This window comes from Triticum urartu, chromosome 5 (assembly GCF_003073215.2).
Source record: "Triticum urartu cultivar G1812 chromosome 5, Tu2.1, whole genome shotgun sequence".
Lineage (NCBI taxonomy): Eukaryota > Viridiplantae > Streptophyta > Magnoliopsida > Poales > Poaceae > Triticum > Triticum urartu.
In genome coordinates this window covers 43,280,104-43,300,003 of record NC_053026.1, presented here as the reverse complement: position 1 = coordinate 43,300,003, position 19,900 = coordinate 43,280,104, and the positions used below count along the sequence as shown (strand labels likewise).

Genomic DNA, 19,900 nt, shown 5'->3' with positions numbered 1-19,900 from the left:
GCACCAATTTTTTGTGCATTTTTCACCCTTCATTTTTTAGACAAATTATGTTTTTCTCAATGTAATGCCCTTAAAAATATTCATTTATTTTGACACCTGGCGTAAACCTCTACCAGAGCTGAGGCACATTTTCCATGACATTTTGGTCTTTGATTTAAATCACGGTGTATTTGAATTGGATTAATTAACCGCTCCAAAAAATTTCTAACCTTAATTGTTTGGCTCCGCAATAATTCAATTAGCTTCCACAAAAAGTTTCAGCATTATGATTTACTACCTAAATTAAATCAAAATACAAAACAAAAAATGCGCAAAAGAACCCCCGAATGGGCGTAATTGGATGCAGTTGGCCCATTAGTCTAGCCTGCAATTGGCTCTACGCTCTGAATTTGGCCCAAGAGCAACCTTTTTTTGGACAGAAAGGCAGAGCAGAGAGCTGCATTTCATTGATCAAAAGTTTCTGAATTCCTAATTTCTTCTCTTTTTTCAACATATTTAAATGTTGGTCACTTCTTATCTTTTTGTTTCAACAGTTAAACAACTTTAACCAACATTTAAACTAGGTGAATTTCTCAAACAATTTCAAGATTACAAATTCCTCCATAATTCATGCCTTTCCATACATTTTCAACATTACAACCAGTGCGATTACCATACCTACAAATGCCCAAAAGTATTTGCAAATGGGTATTGGTAGTGTTTGATCTTCAAGCTTCCTAACCTTCTTCTTCAACATCCTAAGCTCAACAGCTAGCTCTCTGTCAGTGCGTGCTTCGCCCTCCATCTCTTCTTCCGGAGCTCGTGGTGCGGCCATTGCCGTTCGTGGCAGCATGCGCAACCATTCTTCATGCTCTTCTTGCAGTTCATTCATCAGAGTCTTGGCCAGAGCATCGACCCAAAGAAAGAAGCATGTCACCTACATGAACACCAAACAGATCAACCCATTGCTCAAAGATCCCGACCACGAAAATGGTGCAATTGCCACGATTCTTACCCCATTCTCGCTGCACACGTAGAACGGACGATTCTGGTTTCTCGGTGTTTGAGAAACCCTCCGATCAACGCCCGCCCGGCACCGCGGACAGACGAAGACATGCATGTCCACACGCGCCCGGCTCTGTATCCGCGAGGTGGCGCGGGAGCTTGAGGAAGACATGGAGCTCGGAGCCGAAGGGGATCTCAACGCCGCCGCGCCCTCCACTACTAGCTTCCCACCGCCGCGCCCTCCACAGCTAGCTTCCCGCCGCCGTGCTCTCTCTCTTTCTCGCCGTGGTCACCGTCGTGCTCTCTGTCGCCGTGGTCACCGCAGTTGTTGCCCTCTTATATAGTACACCCGCCAGCGGCTCTGCTCAACGGCTCTCTGTGTTGGGGAACGTAGTAGAAATTCAAAATTTTCCTACGTGTCACCAAGATCTATCTATGGAGAAACCAGTAACGAGGGGAAGGAGAGATCATCTACATACCCTTGTAGATCGCTATGCAGAAGCATTCAAGAGAACGGGGTTGAAGGAGTCGTACTCGTCGTGATCCAAATCACCGGAGATCCTAGTGCCGAACAGACGGCACCTCCGCGTTCAACACACGTACAGCCCGGTGACGTCTCCCATGCCTTGATCCAGCAAGGAGAGAGGGAGAGGTTGAGGAAGACTCCATCCAGCAGCAGCACAACGGCGTGGTGGTGGTGGAGGAGCGTGGTACTCCAGCAGGGCTTCGCCAAGCACCGCAAGAGATGAGGAGGAGAGAGGGGTAGGGCTGCGCCAGGGAGAGATCAAATCGTGTGTGTTGCAGCCCCCTAACCTCAAGTATATATAGGGGAAGGGGAGGGGCTGCGCCCCCATCTAGGGTTCCCTCCCTAGGGGGGCGGCAGCCCCCAAAACCCATCTAGGGTGCGGCCAAGGGGGAAGAGAGGGGGCGCACCTAGGGTGGGCCTTAAGGCCCATCTAGACCTAGGGTTTGCCCCCTCCCACTCTCCCTGCGCCTTGGGCCTTGGTGGGGGGCGCACTAGCCCACCTGGGGCTGGTCCCTTCCCACACTTGGCCCACGCAACCTTCTGGGGCTGGTGGCCCCACTTGGTAGACCCCCGGGACCCTCCTGGTGGTCCCGGTACGTTACCGATAAAACCCGAAACTTTTCCGGTGACCAAAACATGACTTCCCATATATAAATCTTTACCTCCGGACCATTCCGGAACTCCTCGTGACGTCCGGGATCTCATCTGGGACTCCGAAAAACATTCGGTAACCACGTATATCTATTCCTTATAACCCTAGCATCATCGAACCTTAAGTGTGTAGACCCTACGGGTTCGGGAACCATGCAGACATGACTGAGACGTTCTCCGGTCAATAACCAACAGCGGGATCTGGATACCCATGTTGGTTCCCACATGTTCCACAATGATCTCATTGGATGAACCACGATGTCGAGGATTCGATCAATCCCGTATACAATTCCCTTTGTCTAGCGGTACGATACTTGCCTGAGATTCGATCGTCGGTATCCCGATACCTTGTTCAATCTCGTTACCGGCAAGTCTCTTTACTCGTTCCGTAACACATCATCCCGTGATCAACTCCTTGATCACATTGTGCACATTATGACGATGTCCTACCGAGTGGGCCTAGAGATACCTCTCCGTCACACGGAGTGACAAATCCCAGTCTCGATTCGTGCCAACCCAACAGACACTTTCGGAGATACCTGTAGTGTACCTTTATAGCCACCCAGTTACGTTGTGACGTTTGGTACACCCAAAGTATTCCTACGGTATCCAGGAGTTGCACAATCTCATGGTCTAAGGAAATGATACTTGACATTAGAAAAGCTTTAGCATGCGAACTACACGATCTTGTGCTAGGCTTAGGATTGGGTCTTGTCCATCACATCATTCTCCCAATGATGTGATCCCGTTATCAACGACATCCAATGTCCATGGTCAGGAAACCATAACCATCTATTGATCAACGAGCTAGTCAACTAGAGGCTTACTAGGGACATGGTGTTGTCTATGTATCCACACATGTATCTGAGTTTCCTATCAATACAATTCTAGCATGGATAATAAACGATTATCATGAACAAGGAAATATAATAATAACTAATTTATTATTGCCTCTAGGGCATATTTCCAACAGTCTCCCACTTGCACTAGAGTCAATAATCTAGTTCACATCGCCATGTGATTAACACTCACAAGTCACATCGCCATGTGACCAACATCCAAAGAGTTTACTAGTGTCGCTAAACTAGTTCACATCATCATGTGATTAAGACTCAATGAGTTCTGGGGTTTGATCATGTTTTGCTTGTGAGAGAGGTTTTAGTCAACGGGTCTGCAACATTCAGATCCGTATGTACTTCGCAAATCTCTAGGTCATATTATAAATGCTGCTTCCACGCTCCACTTGGAGCTATTCCAAATGGTTGCTCCACTATACGTATCCGGTTTGCTACTCAGAGTCATTCGGATAGGTGTTAAAGCTTGCATCGATGTAACCCTTTACGCCGAACTCTTTATCACCTCCATAATCGAGAAACATGTCCTTATTACTCCAAGGATAATTTTGACCGCTATCTAGTGATCCACTCCTGGATCACCTTTGTACCCTCTTGCCAGACATGTGGCAAGGCACACATCAGGTGCGGTACTCAGCATGGCATACCATATAGAGCCTATGACAAAAGCATAGGGGACGACATCCGTCCTTTCTCTTTCTTCTGCTGTGGTCGAGCTTTAAGTCTTAACTTCATACCTTACAACTCAGGCAAGAACTCCTTCTTTGACTGATCCATCTTAAAAACCTTCAAGATCATGTCAAGGTATGTGCTCATTTGAAAGTACCATTAAGCGTTTTGATCTATCCTTATAGATCTTGATGCTCAATGTTCAAGTAGCTTAATCCAAGCTTTCCATTGAAAAACACTTTCCAAATAACCCTATATGCTTTCCAGAAATTCTACATCATTTCTGATCCACAATATGTCAACAACATATACTCATCAGAAATTCTATAGTGCTCCCACTCACTTCTTTGGAAATACAAGTTTCTCATAAACTTTGTATACACCCAAAATCTTTGATCATCTCATCAAAGCATACATTCCAACTCCGAGATGCTTACTCCAGTCCTTAGAAGGATTGCTGGAGCTTTGCATACTTATTAGCATCTTTCAAGATTGACAAAACCTTCCGGTTGTATCACATACAACCTTTCCTCAAGAAAATCGTCGAGGAAACAATGTTTTGACATCCTATCTGCAAGATTTCATAAATAATGCAGTAATCGCTAATATAATTCCAACAGACTCTTAGCATCGCTACGAATGAGAAAGTATCATCGTAGTCAAATCCTTGAACTTGTCGGAAAACATCTTAACGACAAGTCGAGCTTTCTTAATGGTGATACTTACCATCATTGTCCGTCTTCCTTTTAAAATCCATCTGTACTCAACAGCCTTACGACCATCGAGCCGTTCTGCCAAAGTCTACACTTTGTTTTCATACATGGATCCTCTCTCGAATTTTATGGCCTCGAGCCATTTATCGGAATCCGGGCCCACCATCGCTTCTCCATAGCTCGTAGGTTCATTGTTGTCTAGCAACATGACTTCCAAGACAGGATTACGTACCACTCTGAAGTAGTACGCATCCTTGTCATCCCACGAGGTTTGGTAGTGACTTGATCTGAAGTTTCATGATCACTATCATAAGCTTCCACTTCAATTAGTGTAGGTGCCACAGGAACAACTTCCTGTGCCCTGCCACACACTAGTTGAAGAGACGGTTCAATAACCTCATCAAGTCTCCACCATCCTCCCACTCAATTCCTTCGAGAGAAACTTTTCCTCGAGAAAGGACCCGATTCTAGAAACAATCCCTTATTGCTTTCGGATCTGAGACAGGAGGTATACCCAACTGTTTTGTGTGTCCTATGAAGATGCATTTATCCGCTTTGGGTTCGAGCTTATCAGCCTGAAACTTTTTTCACATAAGCGTCGCAGCCCCAAACTTTTAAGAAATGACAGCTTAGGTTTCTCTAAACCATAGTTCATACGGTGTCATCTCATTGGAATTACGTGGTGCCCTATTTAAAGTGAATGTGGTTGTCTCTAATGCCTAACCCATAAACTATCGTGGTTATTCGATAAGAGACATCATGGTATGCATCATATCCAATAGGGTGCAGTTATGATGTTTGGACACACCATCACACTATGGTGTTCCAGGCTGTATTGGTTGAGAAACAATTTCCACAATGTCTTAATTCTGTGCCAAACTCGTAATTTAGATATTCATCTCTATGATCATATCATAGATATTTTATCCTCTTGTCACGACGATCTCTCACCTTCACCCTGAAATTACTTGAACCTTTCAATAATTCAGACTCGTGATTCATCAAGTAAATATACTCAACATCTTCTCAAATCATCTGTGAAGTAAGAACATAACGATATCCACTACACGCCTCAGCACTCATTGGACTGCACACATCAAAATGTATTACTTCCAACAAGTTGCTTTCTAGTTCCATTTTACTGAAAACGAGGCTTTCAGTCATCTTGCCCATGTGGTATGATTTGCATGTCTCAAGTGATTCAAAATCAAGTGAGTCCAAACGGTCCATTTGCATGGAGTTTCTTCATGCATATACACCAATAGACATGGTTCGCATGTCTCAAACTTTTCAAAAACGAGTGAGCCCAAAGATCCATCAACATGGAGCTTCTTCATGCGTTTTATACCGATATGACTTACGTGGCAGTGCCACAAGTAGGTGGTACTATCATTACTATCTTATATCTTTTGGCATGAACATGTGTATCACCATGATCGAGATTCAATAAACCATTCATTTTAGGTGCAAGACCATTGAAGGTATTATTCAAATAAACAGAGTAACCATTATTCTCCTTAAATGAATAACCATATTGCGATAGACATAACCCAATCATGTCTATGCTCAACGCAAACACCAATCTTGATGGTAGAGGTAGCGTACGATATTTGATCAACCTTGGAAATACTTCCAACACATATCGTCATCTCACCTTTAGCTAGTCTCCGTTTATTCCGTAGCTTTTATTTCGAGTTACTAACACTTAGCAACCGAACCGGTATCTAATACCCTGGTGCTACTAGGAGTACTAGTAAAGTACACATTAACATAATGTATATCCAATATACTTCTACCGACCTTGCCAGCCTTCTCATCTACCAAGTATCTAGGGTAATTCTGCTCCAGTGGTTGTTCCCCTTATTACAGAAGCACTTAGTCTCGGGTTTGGGTTCAACCTTGGGTTTCTTCACTAGAGCAGCAGCTGATTTGCCGTTTCATGAAGTATCCCTTCTTGCCCTTGCCCTTGTTGAAACTAGTGGTTTCACCAACCATCAACAATTGATGCTCCTTCTTGATTTCTACTTTTGTGGTGTCAAACATCGCGAATATCTCAAGGATCATCATATATGGCCCCGATATATTATAGTTCATCATGAAGCTCTAGCAGCTTGGTGGTAATGACTTCAGAGAAACATCACTATCTCATCTGGAAGATCAACTCCTACTCGATTCAAATGATTGTTGTACTCAGACAATCTGAGCACAAGCTCAACAATTGAGCTTTTCTCCCTTAGTTTGCAGGCTAAGAAATCGTTGGAGGTCTTATACCTCTTGACGTGGGCACGAGCCTGAAATCCTAATTTCAGCCCTCGAAACATCTCATATGTTTCGCGACGTTTCAAAACGTCTTCGGTGCCTCAACTCTAAACCGTTTAACTGAACTATCACGTAGTTATCAAAATGTGTATGTCAGATGTTCGCAACATCCACAGACGACGTTCGAGGTTCAGCACACTGAGCGGTGCATTAAGGACATAAGCCTTCTATGCAGCAATGAGGACAATCCTCAGTTTACGGACCTGGTCCGCATAATTTCTACTATCAACTTTCAACTAAATTTTCTCTAGGAACATATCTAAACAGTAGAACTAAAGCGCGAGCTACGACATAATTTGCGAAGACCTTTTGACTATGTTTAGGATAATTAAGTTCATTGTGATGCCCCCGATTTAATCGTACACTAATCATACACGCAAACGTGTACGATCAAGATCAGGGACTCACGGGAAGATATCACAACACAACTCTACAAATAAAATAAGTCATACAAGCATCATATTACAAGCCAGGGGCCTCGAGGGCTCGAATACAAGAGCTCGATCATAGACGAGTCAGCGGAAGCAACAATATCTGAGTACAGACATAAGTTAAACAAGTTTGCCTTAAGAAGGCTAGCACAAACTGGGATACAGATCGAAAGAGGTGCAGGCCTCCTGCCTGGGATCCTCCTAACTACTCCTGGTCGTCGTCAGCGGGCAGCACGTAGTAGTAGGCACCTCCGGTGTAGTAGGAGTCGTCGTCGATGGTGGCGTCTGGCTCCTGGGCTCCAACATCTGGTTGCGACAACCAGGTAGAAGGGATAGGGGAAAAGAGGGAGAAAGCAACCGTGAGTACTCATCCAAAGTACTCGCAAGCAAGGAGCTACACTACATATGCAGGGGTAAATGTGAAATGGGCCATATCGGTGGACTGAACTGCAGAAAGCCAGAATAAGAGGGGGGATAGCTAATCCTGTCGAAGACTACGCTTCTGGACACCTCCATCTTGCAGCATGCAGAAGAGAGTAGACTGAAGTCCTCCAAGTATCATCGCATAGCATAATCCTAACCGATGATCCTCCCCTCGTCGCCCTGTGAGAGAGCGATCACCGGTTGTATCTGGCACTTGGAAGGGTGTGTTTTATTAAGTATCCGGTTCTAGTTGTCATAAGGTCAAGGTACAACTCCAAGTCGTCCTGTTACCGAAGATCACAGCTATTCGAATAGATTAACTTCCCTGCAGGGGTGCACCACATACCCCAACACGCTCGATCCCATTTGGCCGGACACACTTTTCGGGGTCATGCCCGGCCGCGAAAGATCAACACGTCGCAGCCCCACCTAGGCACAACAGAGAGGTCAGCACGCCGGTATAAACCTATGCGCACAGGGGTCTGGGCCCATCGCCCTTAGCACACCTGCACGTTGCGTACGCGGCCGAAAGCAGACCTAGCCTAGTGGCGTTCCAGTCCAATCCGGCGCGCGCCACTCAGTCGCTGACGTCACGAAGGCTTCGGCTGATACCACGACGCCGGGATACCCATAACTACTCCCGCGTAGATGGTTAGTGCGTATAGACCAACTGGCCAGACTCAGATTAAATATCCAGATCTCGTTAAGCGTGTTAAGTATCCGCGAACGTCGACCAGGGCCAGGCCCACCTCTCTCCTAGGTGGTCGGAACCTGCCCTGTCGCTCCGCCTCAAAGATCCACTCGCGGGTGCTCCTCAAGCCGACCCGTCTTTAGTCACCACATGTATCATGTATAAAGTATATAGTATATACCCGTGATTAACTCCCGAGTGATCACGGCCCGATAGTATAGCATGGCAGACGGACAAGGATGTAGGGCCACTGATGATAAACTAGCATCCTATACTAAGCATTAGGATTGCAGGTAAAGGTAACAACAGTAGTAGCAAGGACAGGCTATGCATCAGTATAGGATTAACGGGAAGCAGTAACATGCTACCCTACTCTAATGCAAGCAGTATAGAGAAGAGTAGGCGATATCTGGTGATCAAAGGGGGGGCTTGCCTGGTTGCTCTGGCAAGAGAGAGGGGTCGTCAACACCGTAGTCGTACTGGGTAGCAGCGGCGTCGGTCTCGGTGTCTATCGAGAGAAGAGGGGGAAGAAACAATAAATATATAAGCAAGCATATGCATAGTGATGCATGACATGACAAGTAACGACGTTAGAGGTGCCCTAACGCGGTAGTAGGTGATACCGGTGAAGGGGGATGACATCCGGGAAAGTATCCCCGGTGTTTCGCGTTTTCGGACCGGTGAACCGGAGGGGAAAGTTGCGAGTTCGATAGGTTAGGGATGCGTGGCGGACGAACGGGCTGCGTATCCGGGTTCGTCTCGTCGTTCTGAACAACTTTCATGTAGAAAGTATTTTCATCTGAGCTACGGTTTATTTTATATTAATTTTAAAAGACTTAATTCATTTTTAGGATTTATTTAATTATTTAAACTCAACATTATCCGAAACAGTAAAGGATGACGTCAGCATGACATCATGCTGATGTCAGCAGTCAACTGTGCAGTTGACTGGGTCAACTATGTGTGGGTCCCGCATGTCATTGATTGATTAGGCTAATCAGGGGTTAATTAAGTTAACTAGTAATTAGGTTAACCTAATCAAGATTAATTAATTTAATTTAATTAATTCTTTAATTAATTAATTAATTAATTTAATAATTATTATTTATCTAATTATTATTTTTTAATTCTTTTTTTAATTAAAACATCCTGGGCATGGGGCCCATCTGTCATAGGCCCCAGGGCATACAGGGCGCGGGCGACGGTTACGGACGCACGCCTAGGGGCACGCGGGCGTCGGCGCAGGCGGCCACGGCGGGGCACGACGACGCCAGGGATGGGCGCAGCCCGGCTGGCCCTGGACGCCGGCCGGGACGGAGGAGGTCGCTGACCAGGGCAGGGGTCGCGGCTAGCGGGGCCTGGCAGCGGCGCGCGGGCCTGCAGGCGTCAACGGAGGCGGGCCCGGCGGCGGGGAAGCAGGCCACGGGCGAGCGGGCGACGAGCGGCTGTGGCGTGAGGCAAGGCGGGGCGATGGCGCGGGCGCAGGCTGCGGCGGGGTTGAAGCAGCGAACGGCACGGGCGGCGGCGCGTCGACGGGGAGCAGAGGCGGCCACGCGCGAGGCGCGGATGGCGCAACGCGCGCGCAGTGAGGCACCAGCGGGCGAGCGGCAGTGGCTGTGGGAGGCCAGCGGCGCGGCCGGCCGATGCGTGTGTGGCGAAGCGGGGAAGAGGAGAAGGAGCGGTGCTCACGGCGAGGTCGTAGGGCCAGTGGCAACGGGGGACGAGGAGGAGGTCGAGGACGACGGCGGAGCGGTCCGGCGAGGGCGTGTTCCGGCAAGGCGGCGTCGTGATGGCGGCGTCGTAGCTCGAGGGGGGTCCGGCGGGGAAGAGACGATGGGACGGCGCCGACGAGGTCCAGCGAGCGCCTGGCGTTGCCGGGGCGGCGGGGTAGGTAGCGGGGCGCCGGGCGCCGCGGTCGTCGTGCGGGGGCGAGGGGATCGGGAGTTTCCGATCCAGATCCAGGGGGGAAGTGGTGCGAGTGGGGTGGGGGTGAGTTAGGGTTTCTGGGGGTGTGGGGGTTAAGGGAGTGTGTGGGGGGCCGGCTGGGCCGTGGGGTGGGCTGGCCCGTTCGGGCGGCTGAGGCCAGCTGGGCCATTTGGCCCAGTGAGGGGGGGTTGCTTTGCCCCCCTTTTTTTTCTTATCTATTTGCATTTCTGCTTTTAAACCTTTTAAACTATTTAGACATTTTATAAAAATGTGTTTGCTGCCCCATAATTACCTGTGTAATATTTGGCAACCACCGAACATTTTTGTTTCAATTTTTGAAAACTTTTATTGCCGACATTAATTTTAATTTTAAATTTGAATTTGACGCGGTTTGAACTAACGGGCGCTTAGCAACAGTAATCGGGATGACATGGCATGATTAGCGTGGGATTACTGTAGCAAGATTATCCGGGCGTTACATTCATCTTATGAACTCCCACTCAGATAGACATCCCTCTAGTCATCTAAGTGATTACATGATCCGAGTCAACTAGGCCGTGTCCGATTATCACGTGAGACGGACTAGTCAACATCGGTGAACATCTTCATGTTGATCGTATCTACCATACGACTCATGCTCGACCTTTCAGTCTCTTGTGTTCCGAGGCCATGTCTGTACATGCTAGGCTCGTCAAGTCAACCTAAGTGTTTTGCATGTGTTCCGAGGCCATGTCTGTACATGCTAGGCTCGTCAACACCCGTTGTATTCGAACGTTAGAATCTATCACACCCGATCATCACGTGGTGCTTCGAAACAACGAACCCTCGCAACAGTGCACAGTTAGGGGGAACACTTTCTTGAAATTTTAATGAGGGATCATCTTATTTACTACCGTCGTTCTAAGTAAACAAGATGCAAAAACATGATAAACATCACATGCAATCAAATAATAGTGACATGATATGGCCAATATCATATAGCTCCTTTGATCTCCATCTTGGGGCTCCATGATCATCTTGTCACCGGCATGACACCATGATCTCCATCATCATGATCTCCATCATCGTGTCTCCATGAAGTTGCTCGCCAACTATTACTTCTACTATTATAGCTAACGGTTAGCAATAAAGTAAAGTAATTACATAACGTTTATGTTGACACGCAGGTCATAAATAAATTAAGACAACTCCTATGGCTCCTGCCGGTTGTCATACTCATCGACATGCAAGTCGTGATTCCTATTACAAGAACATGATCAATCTCATACATCACATATATCATTCATCACATCCTTTTGGCCATATCACATCACATAGCATACCCTGCAAAAACAAGTTGGACGTCCTCTAATTGTTGTTTGCATGTTTTACGTGGCTGCTATGGGTTTCTAGCAAGAACGTTTCTTACCTACGCAAAAACCACAACGTGATATGCCAATTGCTATTTACCCTTCATAAGGACCCTTTTCATCGAATCCGATCCGACTAAAGTGGGAGAGACAGACACCCGCTAGCCACCTTATGCAACTAGTGCATGTCAGTCGGTGGAACCAGTCTCACGTAAGAGTACGTGTAAGGTCGGTCCGGGCGGCTTCATCCCACAATGCCGCCGAATCAAGATTGGACTAGTAACGGTAAGCATATTGAACAAAATCAACGCCCACAACTACTTTGTGTTCTACTCGTGCATAGAAACTACGCATAAACCTGGCTCTGATACCACTGTTGGGGAACGTAGCAGAAATTCAAAATTTTCCTACGTGTCACCAAGATCTATCTATGGAGAAACCAGCAACGAGGGGAAGGAGAGAGCATCTACATACCCTTGTAGATCGCTATGCGGAAGCGTTCAAGAGAACGGGGTTGAAGGAGTCGTACTCGTCGTGATCCAAATCACCGGAGATCCTAGTGCCGAACGGACGGCACCTCCGCGTTCAACACACGTACAGCCCGGTGACGTCTCCCATGCCTTGATCCAGCAAGGAGAGAGGGAGAGGTTGAGGAAGACTCCATCCAGCAGCAGCACAACGTCGTGGTGGTGGTGGAGGAGCGTGGTACTCCAGCAGGGCTTCGCCAAGCACCGCAAGAGACGAGGAGGAGAGAGGGGTAGGGCTGCGTCAGGGAGAGATCAAATCGTGTGTGTTGCAGCCCCCTAACCTCAAGTATATATAGGGGAAGGGGAGGGGATGCGCCCCCATCTAGGGTTCCCTCCCTAGGGAGGGCGGCAGCCCCCAAAACCCATCTAGGGTGCGGCCAAGGGGGAAGAGAGGGGGGCGCACCTAGGGTGGGCCTTAAGGCCCATCTAGACCTAGGGTTTGCCCCCTCCCACTCTCCCTGCGCCTTGGGCCTTGGTGGGGGGGCGCACCAGCCCACCTGGGGCTGGTCCCTTCCCACACTTGGCCCACGCAACCTTCTGGGGCTGGTGGCCCCACTTGGTGGACCCCCGGGACCCTCCCGGTGGTCCCGGTACGTTACCGATAAAACCCGAAACTTTTCCGGTGACCAAAACATGACTTCCCATATATAAATCTTTACCTCCGGACCATTTCAGAACTCCTCGTGATGTCCGGGATCTCATCCGGGACTCCGAACAACATTCGGTAACCACGTATATCTATTCCTTATAACCCTAGCGTCATCGAACCTTAAGTGTGTAGACCCTACGGGTTCGGGAACCATGCAGACATGACCGAGACGTTCTCCGGTCAATAATCAACAGCGGGATCTGGATACCCATGTTGGTTCCCACATGTTCCACGATGATCTCATCGGATGAACCACGATGTCGAGGATTCGATCAATCTCGTATACAATTCCCTTTGTCTAGCGGTACGATACTTGCCCGAGATTCGATCGTCGGTATCCCGATACCTTGTTCAATCTCGTTACCGGCAAGTCTCTTTACTCGTTCCGTAACACATCATCCCGTGATCAACTCCTTGATCACATTGTGCACATTATGACGATGTCCTACCGAGTGGGCCTAGAGATACCTCTCCGTCACACGGAGTGACAAATCCCAGTCTCGATTCGTGCCAACCCAACAGACACTTTCGGAGATACTTGTAGTGTACCTTTATAGCCACCCAGTTACGTTGTGACGTTTGATACACCCAAAGTATTCCTACGGTATCCGGGAGTTGCACAATCTCATGGTCTAAGGAAATGATACTTGACATTAGAAAAGCTTTAGCATGCGAACTACACGATCTTGTGCTAGGCTTAGGATTGGGTCTTGTCCATCACATCATTCTCCCAATGATGTGATCCCGTTATCAACGACATCCAATGTCCATGGTCAGGAAACCATAACCATCTATTGATCAACGAGCTAGTCAACTAGAGGCTTACTAGGGACATGGTGTTGTCTATGTATCCACACATGTATCTGAGTTTCCTATCAATACAATTCTAGCATGGATAATAAGCGATTATCATGAACAAGGAAATATAATAATAACTAATTTATTATTGCCTCTAGGGCATATTTCCAACACTCTGCTGGGTCCCACAAGCCACGCGTGCAACGGTCTGAATAAAATTGGCCGTCTCTGCCGCCTGGTCCCACCTGTAAGAGGCGAGTCAGAAGGTTGACCTGACGGAGACGACAGAGTTTACGGAACGAGTCGGTGCGCACGGACTAGGGGCAAAACTGAGCACAATTCGCATCTGAGGGCAAAACTGAGTACATGGACACCACTGAAGGCAAAAGGATAATTAACCCTATTTATAAAGGGTGCTCGCGCACCCATGTTCAGCAAATCCACGTCCCGAACTTTTGCTCTAGTCTTGTATCACTATTGTAGAATATATATATTTAGTTCGCTCTGCATATACCGTGTAACATTTTATTAGTTTCACCCTACGGAAAACCATCTAACCAGTTCGAGATCCGAAGTTGCACTATGAAACAATAGATAGATAATACGATGTACTCCCTTGGGTGTCAAAATGATCTTAACGGAGGGAATATCAGATATCCCAAATATGCATGTACGTCTCCCCCTCCCCGAATAAAGAAACCATCCCCAGTCAAAACCCTAGCCACGCCGACGCCGCCGTCCCCTCCGGCAATCATGACTGGCAGACCACCCGGCGGCGAAGGCAGACCTCGTCTCTTTCGTGCACCCCATGCGCCGTTGCCGCCTCTTCCTCCTCGCCTGATCTACCTGTTCCGACACTTCGACATGAACAAGGTCCAGGATATCATGAACAGCTCTGATGGTAAGACGTTCTAGCAAAAGATGGACCGCTTACGCGAGGTGCGCTAGCTCGATCCCTTCTCTCGTCTAGTTCTTCTCCCATTCAGATTTGAGGCCTCCCCTTTTGTCTCAAGATCGCTTTAACTCTTCATCCCGTGCGTGTTGGATATGTAAACCTCTATTAATCCCGTGCGTGTTGACTCAACATATATTCAGGAGATTGATGCTTTCAAACGTGCTCATGATCACATATTCCACGAGATCGTGTACGAGAGCGAGAGCGAGGACGAGGACGAGGACGATGCGGATGGAAATGTAGGGAAGGTGCTAACAAACTTCGTTCGATCCACATATATACTCCCTCCGTTCCAATTTACTCGTCGTGGTTTTAGTTCAAAATTTGAACTAAAACCACGACGAGTAAATTGGAACGGAGGGAGTATATCAAACTGTCTAATTTTGTGTGGGCTGAATTTGGCTCTTCAGTCTTGGACTGACACATGCTTCTAATCTGTACATTGTTTCTGTCTATTCAGCTCTTAGGTGATGAAAAGAAACGACCACATGCTCCTATTCAAGGTGATGAACTGGAACTCAAGGTCTCAAGGAGAAGAACCTGAGTCTGGTGATTTATGTGTAGTACATCACTAAATCCCAGACTCTATTTCCTTACATTGCACCATCATACTTCAAGATGCATTTGTTCATACTCTTGAGTAAGTTGCATAAAACAGTTGAAGTTGAGCAGCAGCCCCTTTGATCCAATTGTGCCGGACTGTTGTTTTCTGCAGCTTGAAAAGCAAATTAGATAGCTTTCCTCAAATTACTGATTTTTTGCAAAACATTTCTTCACTGACAAAACGCGGCACCTTAGGACCAGTCATCTCACACTCCGGAACGGTGGTGACCACACGGCGGGGTGCTGCAACCATGGTTGCTAGATGCTGTGGAACCATGACTGCCAAGCTCCTGTGACGACGTTGGCGACTCACGGGTCACGGCAGAGCGCCTATGCCGACGGCGACAGTGCATGGGGAGACGGCGGGCGGCGACAACGCGCGGGGCGAGGGGAAGGCGATGCGCTGACAATTGGGCCAGTCGGCCCGGCGCCTAGGGCTGTCCTAAATCGCACCTTGATCTTTACTTCTGTAATCCAGTAGTACAAAAGAAAGCCTAATGCGCTGAAAAGAACTGCAACAAATCAACAGTGGCAATTGATCTTATGAACAAATCAACCGCGGGAATGCCAAACACTACCACTACAACAGTGAGAGCTGGAGCAACGCCACCAGCAGGGCGGCAGCCGCCGGCGCCACGCCGAGCTGCGTTGCTGCCGCCGCCCCCGAGGTGGCTATCTGGATGGTGAAGTTGCACGTCGCCGTGGAGGGATCCGTCTGGGTGGGCAGCGCGAGGCCCTGGAAGTCACAGGCCTCGTCCTCCTGGCTCTGCGTCTGGTAGTAGGCGTTGAAGGCGTAGGAGGCGTTGCCCCTGGCGTCCATGCCGTTGCACGACGAGCCGTACCCCAGCGTCGTGCAGTCCGCGTTGCTGCACGCGTAGTCGATCTTGGCGCCGAGGAGCTTGTTGAGATCGTCCCTGCTGGCCTTGGGGTTGAGCGCGCACCACGTTCTGGACAGGTACTGCACGCCCTTGGCCGGCACCAGCATTGTGTTTCGGCCCTGCCCGCTGAGGTCCATGGCGAACTTGGGCTGCCCGTCGTACCGGAAGATGCCCCAGTGCCGCTCGAAGCTGCCTGGCTGCACGCTCTTCCGGTCCTCGTCCACCACCCCGAACAGGTACGTCTCGATTTGCCGGTTCGGCCTCGCCGGCGTGCCGCGGTTCGCCGCCAGCCGCTTCAACAGCCCGTCATAGAAGCGCCGCGCATAGGACGCCTTGGCGTGCCTGTCGCCGTCCGTGGGCCACCCCACCTCGCCGACAATGATCGGCATGTCGCCGTGCCCCACCGCCGCCAGCGCCGCGACCAGCGTGTCGAAGTTGGCGTCGTACACGTTGGTGTACATCACACCGTTGTCGTTCACCGGCGTCGCCCCGCCGTCGAAGAAGGCGAAGTCCAGGGGGAAGTTGTCGTCGAGATAGAGGCTGAGGAAGGGGTAGATGTTGACGGTGAAGGGCGCCTTGTTCTTGGCCAGGAACTTGACCATGTCCGTCATGACGCCGGAGATCTCGGCGCGGAACCGGCCCGCCGACGGCACGGGGTTCCTGGCCGGGGAGTTGTACACGTCGGCGTTGAGAGGGACCGTCGCCTTGATCCGGTCGCCGATGCCGGCGTCGTTGAGCGCGTTCTGGATGTTCTCCAGCGCCGGCAAGGTGACCTTCATGAACGACCCCTTGTACGCTGCCAAGAATGGCTCGTTGCCCACAGCCACGTACCTGCATTGCATTGCAGCACACCATGACAAGGATCAGAACAAAACTGAATTTGTCTACTGTTCAAGTTTGGCATTGTGGTTCAGTAATGCTGCATCGTGAAGAGAAAAACTCAGCTCTTTCATGTTGCAGGTTCAGTAGGCGCCTGAAAATGTCCAAAACTCTACACTGAATTATTGGCTACAGCAAATTGCTGGCATAACTCCACGCATCTCCTCTATCCTGAATTCCAGTACTGTATGTCCTAAAGCTACCACTGTCAACGAAGCATTTATAAATCGTCCTAGAGTGGCATTTTCGATCAAAATTGCCATATCGACGGTTATTGTGCCGACCGGCCCCGATATGGCAAGAGTTGCTGTTAGACATGCTATGGTTTTCTCACTCTGTTTTCTCAGACAACACTCACACATCTCCTTTATCCTGCATCCCAGTATATCCTGAAAATGTCCAAAACTCAACACCCAATTACTGGCTATAGTAAATTGCTGGCATAACTCCACAGAAAGAATATGACAATTGACAGCCACCCCACTGAATTATCCATGCTGTACGATGGTCCACCGAGAGAAAGAATATGATCGCTTGGGTTGCACACCACACCAGGACCAACCAAATCGTCCCAACAACCTCCTCCACTGACCACTGTCCCCCTCCAACCCTCACTCATTCTATAAGCAAGCACATTGATGTTCTGCAGATCTTCACCGGATTACAGTACAATTTTGTGCAGGAAGAAGAGGAAACTGAAGCACGCAAACGTATCGCTATCGCTACGCGCCTACACCCAAATGGAAATGGTTGGTGACAGTATCACGGTGAATATTTGCATATGTACCACAGTACTAAGATAAGGTAGTAGAAAACTAAGCAGAACCATGGCGACGGGGGTTACTTGATGACGACGCCGCCGTCGAAGTCGAAGCGCTTGACGTTGCGCTTGACCCAGTCCCTGGCGGCGGCCGAGTCGCCGGCGATGCGGTGGAGCATGTCGTTGGGGATGGCGAGCATGACCTCGACCCCGCTGCCGGCGAGCGCCTTCATGGCCTCCGGGTTGGTCTCGAAGAGCTTCACCTTGTTGATGCCGTTGTCCTTGAGCAGCTGCACCACCACCTTGGGCGGCAGCGGGTGCGACGCCTGCGTGCCCCAGTTCACGCCCAGCCCCTCCGCCGCCGTGGCCAACAGCGCAGCCGCCGCCGCGGCCAGCAGCAGCGCCGCCGCCTCGAGCCTCGCCATGAGCTCGATTCGAGCTAGATGCAATGCGCACTGGTGCTGCGGCGAGCGATTCAAGATGGGGAATTTCAGCTCAGCAATGCTGGGAGTATTTGAACATTTGAATGGAGCAAAGAGGAGGAGAGTCCAACCAATCCAGAATTCCAGATGGATGGATCTGATATGATATGGTGTTTGCATTGATTTTGGTCGGGCAGGATGGGAAGGGCGTTTCGGTCATTCGCTCCTCTTCTTAACAATTTCAGAATCGGGCACACAACACAAGCGACGTGGGACTTCTTTTTCAGCTCTGACAAACACAGCCCTTTTCGCCTGATTTTCGAGAGACCTCCTGCACAGTCATATTCGCCCGGACCGACAATATGTACGTGTCTGACTGCCACGTCTCACCCGAAAACCCTCTCCCCCTAAAAGGACCCTCTCCGCACTAAGTGGTCGCCGCACATTCATGCTGGTCAGGCCCGCTCCATAGCGGACGCGACTTTTCGGGCGGTAATGTCGGTCAGAGCGATGTGAACGAACAAGCAGGCGCACCATTTCAATGTTGATGCGGTGTTCGAGAGGCCTACTCCGCCGCCGCATTAAAGTCGGCTTCCCATCAGTTCGCTTTTTAAGCATGACTCCGCCGCCGTCCAAGCCTCTCCGCTCACAAGCTCTCCAATCATCTCTGCTCCGACGACGTCCACATCGCACCATGCAGAAATCATGCTTCTCCGCACCGGCAAACAAATGGCTCCAGACACGGATCTTTGGCGCCGCCGCGTGTTGCTCTCTAGAACCTTTGACCTCCACGGCGGCCGGCTCCCACGAGAAGGAGCCACACATCTTCTCGGAGGCGGCGGTCACGGATGTGGAGTTACCAGCAACACATTGAGCTCTTCATCGAGCACTCGCTCTGGGATCATGGTCCGGCACCGCCCTCGTCGCCGCGAGCCCGTGTCAAGGAGGACTCGCCTGCCTCAAATATTGCTTGGTTTATGTAAATTATGTCTGAACTAATGTCATTTTGAATGAATACCGTCATGTTTGAATGAATTCTGTCATGTTTGCATGAATTACGTCCAAATTTATTTGTATTGTGGCAGACGTTTACGACAAGTGTTGGATGGCCGACTCTTGTACCACTGTCGGCGGACTCATCATGGACAAATATTATGTCCGTTCAAGGGGACAACGTTGGAGATGCCCTTATAGTCTTTTGTATTATAGTACATATAAAAAAATGGAGTTTAAAAAATGTTTGATTTTTCAAAATTGTTCATGATTTTCAAAATATATTTGAAAATTTTCAAACCCGACTAAAAAGAAAAAGAAAACCTATTGTATTGAGAAAACAAAGAAACCAAAGCATAGCGAAAGAAAGAGTAAACCAAAATAAAATCAATGAGAAAACAAAGAAACCAAAGTAAAGCAAAGAAAAAATAATAAAAAACCCAAAGAAAACCAGAGAAAAACAAAACAAATCGAAGAAAGAATAATAAAAGGAACCAAAATAGAAAAAGAAAAAACGTAGCGAGCACCCGCTCTAAAATGGGCAGGCCCGCTATTGTGGTCCGTAGACGAGAAGAAAAAAAAGGCTTGTTTACCCTGTTCGTCATCCCCACCACGGCCTGCTTGCTTCAATTCCCAACCAAAACAGCAGAGCAGCCGCCGCCGGCTGTTGACCCCGCCGCCACCAATTCGCCACCGCCGTCGCCGTCGTCGCCGTCGGGGCTCCCTTCTCCTGCTCCCCGCTACCCACTCCCCTGCCCTCAGGTAGTAGGCCTTACGCTCCTCGTGTGTCTCCCCCGTCTTTTCTTCATCCATTCCCCTTCCATTTAGATCGATTGTTATCCCGCCTGCATCTACTAATTCGGTTGCTGATTTGGTGCATGCGGTAGGTTGAAACAGCGA

The 19,900-nt window shown here is 49.0% G+C and overlaps 1 protein-coding gene across 1 annotated transcript; it reads right to left on the bottom strand.

Moving 5' to 3' along the window:
- Positions 1-15,506: 15,506 nt before the first annotated feature.
- LOC125507765 (glucan endo-1,3-beta-glucosidase 8-like) lies at positions 15,507-18,219 on the bottom strand. The gene is made up of 2 exons (XM_048672256.1): positions 17,670-18,219; positions 15,507-16,777 (listed from the first exon to the last, which is right to left on the bottom strand). The coding sequence occupies exons 1-2, from the start codon at positions 18,185-18,187 to the stop codon at positions 15,649-15,651; spliced, it is 1,647 nt and encodes a 548-aa protein (XP_048528213.1). The 5' UTR covers positions 18,188-18,219; the 3' UTR covers positions 15,507-15,648.
- Positions 18,220-19,900: the final 1,681 nt, after the last annotated feature.

What these genes read in the sequence shown, in the direction of transcription:
- LOC125507765 (XM_048672256.1), bottom strand. Translation starts at nt 18,187, where the DNA reads ATGCAAACACCATATCATATCAGATCCATCCATCTGGAATTCTGGATT. An exon ending in GACGGCGGCGTCGTCATCAA is followed by an intron (nt 16,778 to 17,669) that starts GTAACCCCCGTC and finishes AATGCAATGCAG; the next exon opens with GTACGTGGCTGTGGGCAACG.